The sequence below is a fragment of the Stomoxys calcitrans genome, chromosome 5 (assembly GCF_963082655.1).
Source record: "Stomoxys calcitrans chromosome 5, idStoCalc2.1, whole genome shotgun sequence".
Lineage (NCBI taxonomy): Eukaryota > Metazoa > Arthropoda > Insecta > Diptera > Muscidae > Stomoxys > Stomoxys calcitrans.
The window spans coordinates 34,224,793-34,241,575 of record NC_081556.1 but is presented as its reverse complement, the minus strand read 5'-3'; the positions used below and the strand labels follow the sequence as shown (position 1 = coordinate 34,241,575).

The following is a 16,783-nucleotide window of genomic DNA, read 5'->3' as shown; positions in this document are numbered from 1 at the left end:
TTCGGCCGGGCCGAATCTTATATACCCTCCACCATGGATCGCATTTGTCGATTTCTTTTCCCGGCATCTGATATTAGAGCGATATCAAGATATGGTCCGGTTTGGACCACAATTAAATTATATGTTGGAGACCTGGGTAAAATGTCAGCCAATTCGAATAAGAATTGCGCCCTTTGTGGGCTCAAGAAGTAAAATAGAGAGATCGATTTATATGGGAGCCGTATCGGCCTATAGACCGATTCAGACCATAATAAACACGTATGTTAATGGTCATGAGAGAATCCGTCGTACAAAATTTCAGGCAAATCGGATAATAATTGCGACCTCTACAGGCTCAAGAAGTCAAGATCTCAGATCGGTTTATATGGCAGCTATATCAGGTTATGAACCGACTTGTACTTTATTTGACATAGTTGTTGAAAGTAACAATAAAAAACATCGGATAGGAATTGTGCCCTCTAGAAGCTCAAGAAGTCGAGATCGCCGATCTGTTTATATGGCAGCTATATCAGGTTATGGACCGATTTGAACCATATTTGATACAGTTGTTGGATATCATAACAAAATACTTTGCGCAAAATTTCATTCAAATCGGATAAGAATTGCGCCCTCTAGAGGCTCAAGAATTCAAGACCCTAGATCGGTTTATATGGCAGCTATATAAGGTTATGGACCGATTTAACCATACTTGGCACAGTTGTTGGCTATCATAACAAAACACGTCGCGCAAAATTTCATTTCTATCGGATAAGATTTGCTCCCTCTAGAGGCTCAAGAAGTCAAGACCCAAGATCGGTTTATATGGCAGCTATATCAAAACATAGGGCGATATGGCCCATTTACAATCCCAACCGACCAACACTAACAAGAAGTATTTGTCGAAAATTTTAAGCTGCTAGCTTTACTCCTTCGAAAGTTAGCGTGCTTTCGACAGACAGAAGGACGGACGGACCGAAGGACGGACAGACGAACGGACGGACAGACGGACGGACGGACAGACGGACGGACAGACGGACGGACAGACGGACGGACAGACGGACGGACAGACGGACGGACAGACGGATGGACGGACGGACACGGCTAGGTCGACATAAAATGTGACGACGATCATGAATGTATATACTTTATGGGGTCTTAGACGAATATTTCGAGTAGTTACAAACAGAATGACGAAATTAGTATACCCCCATCCTATGGTGGAGGGTATAAAAATTGTCATTTGTTCACCGATTCTCACGAATTTTAGCATAAAGGATTTCCTTATGACTCTTGACATTATTGGTGAATTCCATGGAAATCCGTTCAGATTTTAACTTCTAGAGTGACAACAAGCGCGTTTATTGTCCAATCTTGCCAAAATTATGTACAACAATTTCCTCGGCGACTACTACATTGCCTGAGAAGTTTGCTGGAAATCGGTTCAGATTTAGATATAGCTCCCATATATAAATATATTCGTCTGATTTTGAGAAATATTGCAATAAAGTGATCATTTGTTAACCGATTCTAACGAATTTTAGCAGGAAGCATTTTCTTATGACTTCCGACATTATTGGTGAATTTCATAGACATGGGTTCAGATTTAGATATATCTGCCATATATGTATACCGCCCGATTTTCACTCCCACAGCCACTGCAAGCGCATTTATTGACCAATCTTGCAAAAATTTTGCACAACATTTTTCTCAATGACTACTACAATATCTGAGAAGTTTGGTCGATATCGGTTCAGATTTGGATATAGCTTCCATATATATTTTTGTCCGATTTTGAGAAATTTTGCAATAAAGTTCTCATTTGTTAATCGGTTCTCTCGAAATATGGTAGGAAAAATTTTCTCACGACTCTCGCCCGTCTGATTCTTGTCGAATGGTGAATTTCATAGAAATCGGTTCAGGTTTATATATAGCTGTCATATATGTATACCGCCCGATTTTCACTCCCAGAGCCACTGCAAGCGCATTTATTGACCTATCTTGCCAAAATTTTGCACAACGCTTTTCTCAATGACTACTACAGTATCTGAGAAGTTTGGTCGATATCGGTTCAGATTTAGATATGGCTCCCATATATATTTTCGTCAGGTCTTGGGTAATTTGCAATAATGTTGTCATTTGTCAACCCTAGTTATTACAGTTTGAACATTTTTGCTAGAAATTTGATACGGATTGTTTAATAACCTATCTGAAAACATCCGCCGAGTTCCATCAAAATTGGTTCAGAATTGGATATAGCTTCCACTTCGTACTTATAGGGTAGGTGTAGGGTATTGTACAGTCGACCCTGCTCGACTTTTGCCCTTCCTTACTGGTTTTAGATCTGTTTAATATTTTTAATATGGTGTCTATAACCGACAGGTATTTCTCATATATATATTAAACTTCGATCAAATGTTCTATTGATCATTAAATTTGAATGAAGTGATGATCAAATATCTAAACACTTTTCCATGAAAACAAGTTTTTATAACCTTATTGACTGATTAATGCTCAATCTACCGTAGGCTATTACAGCTCTCAATGCTGCTTACAATTGTAAGCGGGGAAAAATTGCAATTTCCTTATCAATTCCAAATGAATCTTTAGTCGTGGTTTTAAATTCAATACGTCGACATCAGTTTGCGAGTTCAACTTTAATTAATCCCCTTCATAATGGTTTGGATTTTGACTTTTGCTCTGCTATTGAGCACCACCCTGGTTGTGATATTTTTGAGGTATTCCCAAAGGCAAAAGTTTTGGAAAAGGCAAAATGTGGAAACCATAGGCGTTTTGGAGTTTATACAAAAAGTCAAAAAGGATCACTTGTTTCTGGTGGTGGATAAGATATACCAGGAACTTTGCGCTGAGGACAAGCCCTGTAAAGTGGTCGAATCCTTGCTGAATACAACAGTAATACTGCAGGATCAGAATGCCATAAAGGAAGTGCTGACTTCACAGTTTGAAAATTTTCCCGATCGTGGTTTCTACATCAATCACAGGGACCCCTTATTGGTGAATCTGGCTAGATTTCACTATGACATTTGGAAGGCTATGCGGTTGAAATTGACACCTGCCTTCTCGCCAGCCAAAATGAAATATATCTTCCCCACCATGGCCGAGGTGGGCGATCACTTTGTGCAGGTGCTGCAGCAGCAAATATTTCGCGGAGAGGACATAGTGGACATGCATGACATATGCAAACGTTTCTCCATGGACGTCATAGGCACAGTGGCCTTTGGCATTGAATGCAACAGCTTGAAAAATCCCCAGGCGGAGTTCAAATTGCAAGGTGAAAAGGCTTTGCTGCAACATTTCCGTACATTTTGGGATCAATTTGCCGAAAAGTATAGCTGGCTAATGCATTTCATTAACTTCAAATATCACTCCCAAGACTCCATTCGTTTCTTTACCCATATAGTCCAAGAGACTTTGACTTACCGCGAAAAAGAGAATATCAAGCGCAATGATTTTATGGATTTGCTAATAGAGTGTAGAAATGTTGAAGCAGAAAATAAAAATGAAAAACCCCACATGAGCTTGGAAATGATGGTGGGTCAGGTGTTTATATTTTTCGTAGGAGGCTATGAGTCTACGGCAGCAGCTTTGAGTCAAGCCCTTTTTGAGTTGTCGCGAAATACCGAAATACAGGATAAGGCCCGGCAGGAAGTTATGCAAGTGAAATCAGAGCATGGTGATAAAATAACCCATGATAGTTTGAAAAGTTTAAAATATATCCAACAAATTGTGCAGGGTAAGAGTTTGACAAAATGTCTTAACTTCACGGATTTCAAATCCCTTATCTCTTTCCATTTTTGCAGAAACTCTACGCAAATATCCCATTGCGCCCGCCTTGATGCGTTATTGCCGTCATACCGCCATCCTAAATACTTCCACTGGCCCTATTACATTGCCAAAGGATACCACTGTGATGATTCCCGTTTACAGCATTCACAATAATCCCGACTTTTATCCAAATCCCCAAGAATTTTGTCCCGAGCGTTTTGATGAAGCCGAAGAAGCAGAGCGACCACCACACACTTTTCTTACATTTGGTGATGGTCCTCGCAATTGCATCGCAGCTGGTTTTGGAAAAATGGAATTATTGTTTGGTTTGGCTACATTACTATCCAAATTTCGATTTTCTGTATCAGCCAAAACACCCCAAGAAGTGGAATTTAAAAAGAATGTTCGTTATATAGCCAGTGTGGAAAATGGAATCTATTTAAAGGTAGAAATTTTGTGAGCAAGGGAAAAAATCAGCTGGGACAGAATACAAGCCTTTGATATAAAATGCAGTTAAAACCTCATTTTTAATATGACAGCCACATCCAAATATGTGGAGGTAAGTATGCCTGCCTATGACGCTTAACACCTGGGTTCGAATACTGGCGAGAACATCAGAAAAACTGTCGTCGGTGGTTGTCTGTCCCCTCCTAGGTTAGGTTAGGTTTAAGTGGCAGTCTGCCATCAGACTCACTTAGACGTCTTTGTCAATTGTGATACCGCAGGAACAGAAGAAGGAAGATGCCTTCTAGTTCCTATCGTCCAATAACTTGAGAATGTTCACATGCGCTAAATCATACAGGTTCTCAAAGAAATGAGAACCTAAAGTGGAACTCCTTCTAACTGCTAATGCGGGACACACACACAGGAGGTGTTATACAGTCTCTTCTTTTTTCGATGTCCTCACAGCTTCTGCAAAAGTCGTTGCTGGCAACCTTTAGTCTGTCAGCATGTTTTCCGTTTAGACAGAGACCTGTCATGACGGACACAATGACTGAGACGTCTGTTCTAGCCCATGACAGCAAAGCAATAAACCTCTTCAAGTCTAAATTAGGCCACATAGTTTCGGACTGCTCATAGTCCCTTCTTTGTGACCATCTATCATTCGTTGTCCTTCGGACCTGGCCCTCAAAACTTAGCTTACATGTCGCTAGAGGCATATCCACAGATTCCAGTATCCCTGGAATGTGTAGGATAGTTTCTAGTCTTGCAAACTCATCCGCTTTAGAATCCCTGGGATATCTCTGGGGCCCGGCACCCAAAACAGGTGAATTGTAAACTGTTCAGCCATCTCGTTGAGAGATCTGAGACAGCCGTGGGCGGTTTTTGTGTTCAGAAATATGTTCTCCAGGGATTTAATGACTGCCTGGCTGTCTGAGAAGATATTTATGCCAATCGTCGTAATGACATTATATTGTATCTTAGCCAATCCACCACTTCCTAATTGCAAGGATCTCTGCTTGATACAGATTGCAGTGGTCGGGTAACCTCTTCGATATGACCAGTTCTTTAGAGTACACTCCAAAGCCCATCTGGTCGTCTAGTTTGGAACCATCCATATAGAAGTCTGTGTAACTTCTGTTACCAGGGATATCGTAGTTCCAATCGGTTCTATCAGGAATAGTGGTACAGTAATCCACACTGCCTGGAACATCGGATATTGTATCAAGGATAACACGAGTCCATAGCCGCCACATGACCAATGAGAAAGCTCCCTTAACTTCAAGGCAGTGGTCGCTGCAATTTGGGTAGCCGCAATGTCCAGAGTTAATAGATGTAGCATTAAATTCAGTGCATCAGATGGTGTCGTCCTCAGTGCGGCTGTGATGCACAAACAAGCCATCGTTTGGATCCGGTTAAATATGGAGCAGTAGGTGGACTTTTGAAGCGCCGTCCACCAGACCACAACACCATATATCATTATAGGTCTGACAACTGCAGTATATACCATATGCATGACATGCGGTCTAAACCTCCAACTTTTGCCAATGGATCTCTTGCAGGTGTATAGGGCAAGAGTGGCCTTTCTTGCCCTTTCCAAAAAGTTGAATTTGAAATTCAATTTCCTGTCCAGCAAAACACCCACGTATTTTACGCTTTCTGTAAATGGAGCATCCTCCCCTCCCAAGGAGACAGGTGCCTCTGTAGGCAACTTGTATCTCCTGCTGAAAAGAACTACTTCTGCCACGGATTTATACCTAGACTTTCGGTAGCCCACTTTGCTGTTGCACGTAGAGCTTCCTGAAGTATATTTCTTAGAGTGCTGGGAAACTTTCGACTAACCGCAATTGCCACGTCATCAGCATTCGCGGCCACTTTTACGACTTTTTCTTCCAGAGACAATAATATATTGTTAATGGCTATATTCCAAAGTAGAGGAGGCAGTACACCTACTAGGGATATTCCTCTGCTGACCCATTTTTTGAAAAGTTCCCTAAAGCTTTTAAAAAATCACCCTTTATATATATATATATATATCTAGAAGCTCATTAAGTCTAATCGGGAGATGGGTTTATATGGCGGCTATATCAGGTTATGGACTGATTTCGACCATACTTCGAACAGTTGTTGTAAGTCATTCATCAAAGATATGTGCAAAATTTGGACCAAATCAGATGACAATTGCGCTACTAGAAACTAAAGCAATATAATCGGAAAATCGGTTTATATGGCAGCTATATCAGGTTATAAATCGATTTAAACTTTACTTAGCAAAGTTTTTCAACGTGATACGAAAACATCACGTGCAAAATTTCAGCCAAATCGGATAAGAAATGCGCCCTGTAAAGGCTCAAGAACTCAAACCAAAGATTGATTTATATGGCAGCGATATCAAAATATGGACTGATTTGGCCCATTTACAATCCCAACCGGCTTACACTAATAAAATTTTAAGCGCTTGGATTTATTCCTTCAAAAGTTAGCGTGCTTTCGACTGACAGACGGACGGACAGATGGAGGGACGGACAGACGGGCGGACAGATGGACAGACGGACGGACAGATGGACAGGCGGACGGACGGACAGATGGACAGATGGACGGACGGATGGACGGACAGACGGACGGACGGACAGATGGACAGATGGACGGACAGACAGACGGACGGACAGACAGACAGACGGGCGGACAGACAGACGGGCGGACAGACAGACGGGCGGACAGACAGACAGACGGACGGACGGGCGGACAGATGGACGGACGGACAGACGTATGAACAGACGGACGGACACGGCTAAATCAACTTAAAATGTCATGACGAACAAGAATATATTTACTTTATGGGGTCCTAGACACACATTTCGAGGTGTTACAAACAGAATGACGAAAGTAGTATATCCCCATCCTATGGAGGTGGATAAAAAAAAGGTAAAAAGAACTAGACAGACATAGAAAAAGCGTTCATTCAGTACCTTTTTTTAATTTGGCACTAGGTGATACCATTTCAGGTTTTTGGTGGCCTAAAAAGCACCAAATCTAGTGCGAAAAGCACTAAGTTGGCATCACTGGTAGAGGGTCTTATACATAGAATGCGTCACTGTACTTGCTTTGAACATTGCACTAGAGATTACAGCGGCTCCAACCATCGTTTAAACGGTCTATCAATCTTTTTGAGTGTATGGACTTGTGTATGCTTGTTTATACACATGAAAATGAGAATGCTTCCGAGCCCTAGATTGACTCGACGTACAAAATAAGTGCTGTATTTGAGATCTAAGATAACTTGTACCGTAGACCACTACTGTGGTAGGACTAAAATGAGAGGAGACTGACCTTTTGATTGGAATACCCATCGACTCAGAATTACTTGCTGCTTTGATTTAACCATAACCATCTATCTGTGTGGTGTAATATAGGACCCACCAAAAGTGGGTGATGGATGTGCCATTAAGCAGCTCAAAGCCCTAAATCGGAAGACGATAGTATGCAAATTTGATCAAGAACATTGCCTTAAGAAACAAGGGCAAACTTCTGACATATCTATGAGTACTGTACCATTCAAGTATTAAGCTCAATAATAAGGGGCCTCCTTTTTATAGCCGATTCCTAACGGCGTGTGGCAAAACGACACCTCTTTGGGGAAAAGATTTTACATGGCATAGTTCCTCACAAATGTCACCAGCATTATGAGGGGTTAACAAGCGATGAACATTTTTATACCCACCAACGAAGAATGGGGGTATATTCATTTTGTCATTCCGTTTGCAAGACATCGAAATATCCATTTTTCGACCCTATAAAGTACACATATTCTTGATCAGCGTAAAAATCTAAGATGATCTAGCCATGTCCATCCGTCTGTCTGTTGAAATCACGCTACAGTCTTTGAAAATAGAGATATTGAGCTGAAATTTTCCATATAAGCAGGTTTTTCTCCATAAGCAGGTTAAGTTCGAAGATGGGCTGTATAGGACTATATCTTCATATGGCCCCCATATAGACCAATCCGCCGATTTAGGGTCTTAGGCCCATAAAAGCCACATTTGTTATCCGATTTTGCTGAAATTTGGGACAGTGAGTTACGTTAAGCCCTTCGATATCCTTCTTCCATTTTGCCCAGATCGGTTCAGATTTTGATATAGCTGCCATATAGACCGATCTTCCGATTTAGGGTCTTTGGCCCATAAAAGCAAAATTTATTGTCCGATTTTGCTAAAATTTGGGACAGTGAGTTGCGTTAGGCCCTTCAACATCCTTCGTCAATTTGGCTCAGATCGGTCCAGATTTGGATATAGCTGCCACATAGACCGATCCGCCGATTTAAGTTCTTAGGCCCATAAAAGCCACATTTGTTATCCGATTTAGATGAAATTTGGGACAGTGAGTTGTGTTAGGCCCATCGACATCTTTCTTCAGTTTGGCACAGTTCGGTTCATATTTGGATATAGCTGCCATATAGACCGATCCGCCGATTTAGGGTCTTAGGCCCATAAAAGCCACATTTGTTATTCGACTTTGCTGAAATTTGGGACAGGGAGTTCGTTAAGCTCTTCGACATCCTTCGTCAATTTGGCCCAGATCGGTCCAGATTTGGATATAGCTGCCATATACACCGATCCTCCGATTTAGGGTCTTAGGCCCATAAAAGCCACATTTATTATCCGATTTCAATGAAATTTGTGACAATAAGTTGCGTTAGGCCCTTTGACATCCTTCTATAGTTTGGCCCAGATCGGTTCAGATTTGGATATAGCTGTCATATAGACCGATCTCTCGATTTAAGGTTTTGTACCCATAAAAGGCGCATTTATTGTTTGATTTTGCCAAAATTTGGGGCAGTGAGTTGTATTAGGCCGTTCGACATTCTTCCATAATTTGGCTATGATCAGTCCAGATTTGGATATAGCTGCCATATAGACCGATCCGCCGATTGAGGGTCTTAGGCCTCATTTGTTATCCGATTTTGATGAAATTTGGGATTGGGGTGGGATTGGGAATTGTGTTAGGCCCTTCGATATCCTTTTGCAATTCGGCTCAGATCGGTTCAGATTTGGATATAGCTAACATATAGACTGATCTCTCGATTTAAGGTTTTGCGCCCATTAAAGGCGCATTTATTGTTTGATTTTGCCAAAATTTGGGACAGTGAATTGTGTTAGGCCCTTCGATATCCTTCTTCAATTCGGCTCAGATCGGTTCAGATTTGGATATAGCTGACATATAGACCGATCTCTCGATTTAATGTTTTGCGCCAATAAAAGGCGCATTTATTGTTTGATTTTGCCAAAATTTGGGACAGTGAGTTGTATTAGGCCCTTCGACATTCTTCCATAATTTTGCTATGATCAGTCCAAATTTGGATATAGCTGCCATATAGACCGATACGCCGATTTAGGGTCTTAGGCCCATAAAAGCCACATCTATTATCCGATTTTGTTGAAATTTGGGACATTGAGTTGTGTTAGACCCTTTGACATCCTTCTTCAATTTGGCCCAGATCGGTTAAGATTTTTAGTTTTTTATTGCATGTAGGATGCTCTCCATTATTCATGGTTTTTCCCAAACTTCATAAAATTTTTTCATTGGTTACCATTTTTGGTACCTTTTCGATCATTAGCATGTGCCATACCTGTAATACGTGAATAATTGATGGCTTACGTTATCTGTCCGTTGAGGTAGGCAATGATTGAGCGACCAAAACATTGCTCATAACCGGTTGTGAACACAACAATCGCCCCACTCTAATTTCTCTTCGAAAGCAAGAGGTTCTATAAAACTACTGGCAAGTTGAAAAATTCTTTAGTATTCAATTTGTTGCGGTCGTAAAACCATCCATAAAATTCATTCAATATTTAATCGTAGAGCGTGTATAACGCGAAAAAACACTCCATCAAGATATGGCTTTTGCTGCTTTATTGATTTACCTTATCATTGCTTTGACTTCGATATTAATGTATTTTATGAAAAAACGCCTAAATTACTGGAAGGACCAGGGCATTGCTCATGATGAACCAAGTTTTTTTGCCGGCAACTTTCATGGTGTTATGACTAAACGCACTTTTGGAGATTGTAGTCGTGCGGTCTATGTGAAACACAAAGGTTCCGGGCCTTTTTGTGGTTTCTATTTCTTTCAAAGGCCAGGCGTTTTGATTTTGGAAACGGATCTGATGAAAAATATTCTTATAAAAGATTTTTCCAAATTTACCGACAGAGGTCTATTCCATAATGAGAAAGGCGATCCGCTAACCGGCCACCTATTCCTGTTGGATGGTGCGAAATGGAAGAATTTACGCAACAAATTGTCGCCCACCTTTACCACGGGAAAAATGAAGTTTATGTATCCCAACATTATCAGTGTGGCGGAGAACTTTGTACAGGTTTTTGGAGAGATGAGCGAGAAAACTCAGAAGGTTGAGATTAAAGAGCTCTTGGCCCGTTTCACCACCGATGTCATAGGGAGATGTGCCTTTGGCATTGAGTGCAACAGTCTTAAGGATCCCAATGCCGAATTCCGTCTCATGGGCAAGCGTTCATTGAACGAGCGCAGACATGGAAAGTTTGTTAATAGTTTCATGCAAGGCTTTCCTGCCTTGGCCCGCAAACTCAATATGGCCATTAATAAGGATGAAATCACACAGTTCTTTGTGCGCATTGTTCGCGAAACAGTGGCCTATCGTGAGCAGAATAACATTAAGTCCAATGACTTCCTCAGCATTTTAATGGACCTTAAAAATGGCGAGGGAAAAGAGAAGGGCATCTCAATGTCTTTGGAGGAGATGGCTGCACAGGTTTTTGTCTTTTTCATTGGTGGTTTTGAGACCTCGTCATCGACCATGGGTTTTGCCTTGTATGAGTTGGCTCTTAATCAAGATATTCAGCAGAAACTGCGTTATGAGATCAATGAGATTTTCAACGCAGAGGGCACCACAACGTATGAGGCATTGCACGATTTGCCCTATTTGGGTCAAGTGATATCGGGTAGGTTATGACATGCAAAATTTGCAAAAAAAAAGTTTTTCTAAAGACAAATGACCATTTTCATAAAACTTAAAGTAGCCTTTTTTGACAGATTCCGTTTATAGAACTATAAAAAAAAACCCACTTTAGAACTGTTTTAAGTTGTGTGAATACCAGTGAAAAGAGAGAGAGATGTTCTACTAACTACTTTTAGATCTTAATAACTTTTTTTATATGCAACTCACAAACGTTTAAAATCTTTATTGTCTCTTACAGAAAGCCTTCGCAAATACACTATTGTTCCTCACTTGAATCGTCAAGCCCTGGTGGACTATGTTGTGCCGGGCCACAGCAAGTATGTCATCAAAAAAGGCATGCCCATTATAATACCCTCCCATGCCATACATCATGATGCTGATATCTACCCGGAACCAGAAAAGTTTGATCCCGAACGCTTTGATGCGGCAAATCTTAAACAACGTGAAACAGTGGAATTTCTAGCCTTCGGCGATGGTCCACGAAATTGTATTGGCATGCGCTTTGGCATAATGCAAACTCGAGTGGGTTTGGCTTATTTGTTGCACAATTTTAAATTTTCCCCCTGCGAAGAGACTGAAATACCCTTGATTTGGAATACCAAATCATTTGTGTTATCTACAAAGAATGGCATATATCTGAAGGTGGAGAGAGTGTGATATGCTTATTTGGATATTCGAATGTATCGAAAATTACGTGGTCAAATTATTTATTGAACTATCTTTTAAGTCATACAAATTGCAAAATGTGATTCTAATCGATTGAAAGCAAGTAAAAATGCATTTGAACCAAACCGAACGGTTTTTGATAAGATTTGGCAGAGGCTTTCCGATGAGCAATATTTATAACATTCCATAACAAACTTCATGCAAATCAGTTGAAAATTTTAGTTACACACCCTAATAAGAGTAAATCGGGCGAATTTCAGATATGGGAGCTATATCTAAATCTGAACCGATTTTTACCAAAATGGATAACGATTGAATATAGCTCCTATATAAACCGATCTCCCGATTTGATTTCTTGAACCCCTGGAAACCACAAATTTTGCTTGGAGTGTTCTGTTATCCCTTCCAACAACTGTGAAAAGTACGATTCAAATCGGTCTATGACCTTTTATAGCTCCCATATAAACCGAATTCCCGATTTAAATTTTTGAGACCTTACGAATTGCAACTTTTGCCTAATTTGGCTAAAATTTTGCATGCGGTGTTCCGTTATAACTTCCAACAATCGTGCCAAGTACGGTGTAAAACGGTCCATAACCTGATATAGCACCCATATTGATTTCTTGAGCCCTTACCAGCCGCAATTATTGATCGATTTGGCTGAAATTTTGCAAGTGGTGTTCCGTTGTGATTTTCAACAATCGTGCCAAGTACGGTGTAAAACGGTTCATAAGCTGATATAGCTCCCCTATAAACCGATCTACCGATTTGATATCTTGAGCCTTTACAAGCCGCTATTTTTGTCAGAATTAGGTGAAGTTTTTCATGAGGTGTTCTGTAACGACTTCCAGCAACTATACCAAATACGGTTCAAATCAGCAAAAATCTGATATAGCTCTCATGTAAACCGGTCTCTCGTTCATCCTTGTTCGGTTCTTAGAAGCTTTAATTTTTGCTGGCTTGACAACCCAGCCCGACCCGCTGCGCCTTCTTAAACTCCCTAATATCTTTTTAGGGTGGGGACACTTCGCCCTGAATGCGGAAATCGAATTCGCACCACTGTAGGCTATGACGCTGAATGCATTCGAATCCTGGCGAGAACATTGGACAAAGCGGTGTTTATTCCCTCTTAATGTCGGCGACATTTGCGAGGTACAGTGCCATGCATGGACATTAAAACATTGGGCGGGCCGAACTTTGGATACCCACCACCTCGGGTATATATGTAAACCACCTTTCATCAAAATTCGGTGAAATGTTCATACCTTATGTCTCATATCAGTTATATAAAAATATATTCAGATTTGGACCAAATACTAATAAATACAGTAGCTATATCTAAAAATAAACGGATCTGAACCATATACGACACGCATGTCGAAAAGCCTAACATAAGTCACTGTATCAAATTTCAGTGAAATCGGATTATAAATGCGCCTTTTGTGGGGCCAAGACTTTAAATCGAGATATCGGTCTACATGGCAGCTATATCCAAATCTGGACCGATTTGGGCCAAGTTGCACAAAAATGTCGAAGAGCCTAACACAAAGCACTGTCCCAAATTTCGGCGAAATCGGACAATAAATGCTTCTTTTATGGCCCCAAAACCTAAAACCTAGATATCGGTCTATATGGCAGCTAAAGGGTGATTTTTTTGAGGTTAGGATTTTCATGCATTAGTATTTGACAGATCACGAGGGATTTCAGACATGGTGTCAAAGAGAAAGATGCTCAGTATGCTTTGACATTTCATCATGAATAGACTTACTAACGAGCAACGCTTGCAAATCATTGAATTTTATTACCAAAATCAGTGTTCGGTTCGAAATGTGTTCATTCACCGTAACGTTGCGTCCAACAGCATCTTTGAAAAAATACGGTCCAATGATTCCACCAGCGTACAAACCACACCAAACAGTGCATTTTTCGGGATGCATGGGCAGTTCTTGAACGGCTTCTGGTTGCTCTTCACTCCAAATGCGGCAATTTTGCTTATTTACGTAGCCATTCAACCAGAAATGAGCCTCATCGCTGAACAAAATTTGTCAAAATTTGAACACATTTCGAACCGAACACTGATTTTGGTAATAAAATTCAATGATTTGCAAGCGTTGCTCGTTAGTAAGTCTATTCATTATGAAATGTCAAAGCATACTGAGCATCTTTCTCTTTGACACCATGTCTGAAATCCCACGTGATCTGTCAAATACTAATGCATGAAAATCCTAACCTCAAAATAATCACCCTTTATATCCAAATCTCGACCGCTCTGTGCGATATTGCAGAAGAATGTCAAGGGGCTTAACTTATCTCACTGTCTCAAATTTCGGCGAAATCGGACAATAAATGCCTCTTTTATGGGCCCAAAACCTTAAGTCGAGAGATCGGTCTATATGGCAGCTATATCCAAATCTCGACCGATCTGGGCCAAATTGAAGAAAGATGTCGAAGGGCCTAACTAAACTCACTGTCTCAAATTTCAGCGACATCGGACAATAAATGCGTCTTTTAAGGCCCCAAAACCTAAAACCTAGATATCGGACTATATGGCAGCTATATCCAAATCTGAACCGATCTGGGCCAAATGTAAGAAATATGTCGAAGGGCCTAAGGCAACTCACTGTGCCAAACTTCAGCATAATCTGATAATAAATGTGGCTTTTATGGGCCTAAGACCCTAAATCATTTGATCAGTCTATATGGCAGCTATATCCAAATCTGAACCGATCTGAGCCGTATTGAGGAAAGATGTCGAAGGGCCTAACACAATTCACTGTCCCGAATTTCATCAAAATCGGATAATAAATGTGGCTTTTTTGGGCCTTAGACCTTAAATTGGAGGATCGGTCTCTATGGCAGCTATATCCAAATCTGGACCGATCTGGTCAAAATTGAAGAAGGACGTCGAAGAGCCTAACTTAACTCACTGTCCCAAATTTCGGCGAAATCGGACAATAAATGCGTCTTTTATGGCCCCAAAACCTAAAACCTAGATATCGGTCTATATGGCAGCTATATCCAAATCTCGACCGATCTGTGCGATATTGCAGAAGAATGTCAAGGGGCTTAACTTATCTCACTGTCTCAAATTTCGGCGAAATCGGACAATAAATGCCTCTTTTATGGGCCCAAAACCTTAAGTCGAGAGATCGGTCTATATGGCAGCTATATCCAAATCTGGACCGATCTGGTCAAAATTGAAGAAGGACGTCGAAGAGCCTAACTAAACTCACTGTCTCAAATTCCAGCGACATCGAACAATAAATGCGTCTTTTATGGCCCCAAATCCTAAAACCTAGATATCGGTCTATATGGCAGCTATATCCAAATCTGAACCGATCTGTGCGATATTGCAGAAGTATATAAAGGGGCTTAACATAACTCACTGTTCCAAATTTCAGCGACATCGGACAATAAATGAGTATTTTATGAGCCCAAAACCTTAAATTTAGAAATCGGTTTATATGGCAGCTATATCCAAATCTGAACCGATCTGGTCCAAATTAACGAAGGATGTCGAAGTGCCTAACACAATTCACTGTCCCGAATTTCATCAAAATCGGATAATAAATGTGGCTTTTTTGGGCCTTAGACCCTAAATTGGAGGATCGGTCTATATGGCAGCTATATCCAAATCTGGACCGATCTGGTCAAAATTGAAGAAGGACGTCGAAGAGCGTGACTAAACTCACTGTCTCAAATTTCAGCGACATCGGACAATAAATGCGTCTTTTATGGCCCCAAAACCTAAAAACTAGATAACGGTTTATATGGCAGCTATATCCAAATCTGAACCGATCTGTGCGATATTGCAGAGGTATGTCAAGGGGCTTAACTTTACTCACTGTCCCAAGTTTCGGCAACATCGGACAATAAATGAGCATTTTATAGGCCCAAAACCTCAATTCAGGAAATCGGTCTATATAGCAGCTATATCCAAATCTGAACCGATCTGGTCCAAATTAACGAAGGATGTCGAAGTGCCTAACACAACTCACTGTTCCAAATTTCAGCGAAATCGGGTAATAAATATGGCTTTTATGGGCCTTAGACCCTAAATCGGAGGATCGGTCTGTATGGGGGATATATCAAGATATAGTCCGCTGATCAAGAATATATATACTTTATAGGGTCGGAAATGGATATTTCGATGTATTGCAAACGAAATGACAAAATGAATATACCCCCATCCTTCGACTTCGGTGGGTATAAAAAAGGGACCTTTATTATTGAGTTTAAACTGGAATCGGAAACCACTCATTGATGTGTGAGAATTTGCCGCTTCTCGGTTCCTGGTGGTAATGTTCTTCCTTAGGGTAATGTTCTCATTAGGGGAGAGATGGCACCTCAGACATTTCGACTCAAACATGGATATCAAATTCGTGCTGCACTTCCAAAATCCTTTAATTTGAGCCCCATATTGTCATGGCCGGTAAATATGAACCGATTGGGTCCCATTGGTCCCTCCACAAGTCCCTTATCGGCAGCACCACCTAATGCTTCTGGATATTGTGGCTAGACAAATTGTTGCGACCACTGATCTGAGGCCAAGGGAAGCTTTCTGTTTGGTCAGGTGGCGGCTACGGACACTGTGTTATCATTGAAGCTATTTGTATCTGTTCACAATTGGATGTCAAATTTGCACTAATTTTTTCCAATCCCACTGTGAGCATCTTCCCATGACAGCATCTTTCCTCCTTAACAAATTTAAAGGACCGGTGTTGATTTCATCGTAGCCCTCCGATGAGGATGATTTCATTAACACACTTAAGAAACCGATAATTGCTCTATTCTTGACGCCTGGAAGGATATTCTTGACGCCTGGAAGGATAGGTTTAGTTTTTCAAGATCTTCCAAAAAATTTTGCAAATTTTGCACTTACCTTCTAATGTACAATAGAACAACCGTCATGAGGTAAAATT

At 40.8% G+C, this 16,783-nt stretch overlaps 2 protein-coding genes across 2 annotated transcripts; both read left to right on the top strand.

Annotated features, from left to right (window-relative positions):
- Positions 1-2,599: 2,599 nt before the first annotated feature.
- LOC106090412 (cytochrome P450 6a22) lies at positions 2,600-4,274 on the top strand. Its single transcript, XM_013256577.2, has 2 exons — positions 2,600-3,730; positions 3,798-4,274. Exons 1-2 carry the CDS (start codon positions 2,653-2,655, stop codon positions 4,220-4,222), a joined length of 1,503 nt encoding a protein of 500 aa, XP_013112031.2. The 5' UTR covers positions 2,600-2,652; the 3' UTR covers positions 4,223-4,274.
- Positions 4,275-9,823: 5,549 nt separating this feature from the next.
- LOC106090413 (probable cytochrome P450 6a21) lies at positions 9,824-11,991 on the top strand. Its single transcript, XM_013256578.2, has 2 exons — positions 9,824-11,178; positions 11,434-11,991. The coding sequence occupies exons 1-2, from the start codon at positions 10,098-10,100 to the stop codon at positions 11,850-11,852; spliced, it is 1,500 nt and encodes a 499-aa protein (XP_013112032.2). The 5' UTR covers positions 9,824-10,097; the 3' UTR covers positions 11,853-11,991.
- Positions 11,992-16,783: the final 4,792 nt, after the last annotated feature.

Bases quoted from the DNA above. Each gene is read 5' to 3' on its own strand.
- LOC106090413 (XM_013256578.2), top strand. From the start codon at position 10,098: ATGGCTTTTGCTGCTTTATTGATTTACCTTATCATTGCTTTGACTTCG. The intron at 11,179-11,433 runs GTAGGTTATGAC...TGTCTCTTACAG, and splicing joins TTTGGGTCAAGTGATATCGG to AAAGCCTTCGCAAATACACT.
- LOC106090412 (XM_013256577.2), top strand. From the start codon at position 2,653: ATGGTTTGGATTTTGACTTTTGCTCTGCTATTGAGCACCACCCTGGTT. The intron at 3,731-3,797 runs GTAAGAGTTTGA...CCATTTTTGCAG, and splicing joins TATCCAACAAATTGTGCAGG to AAACTCTACGCAAATATCCC.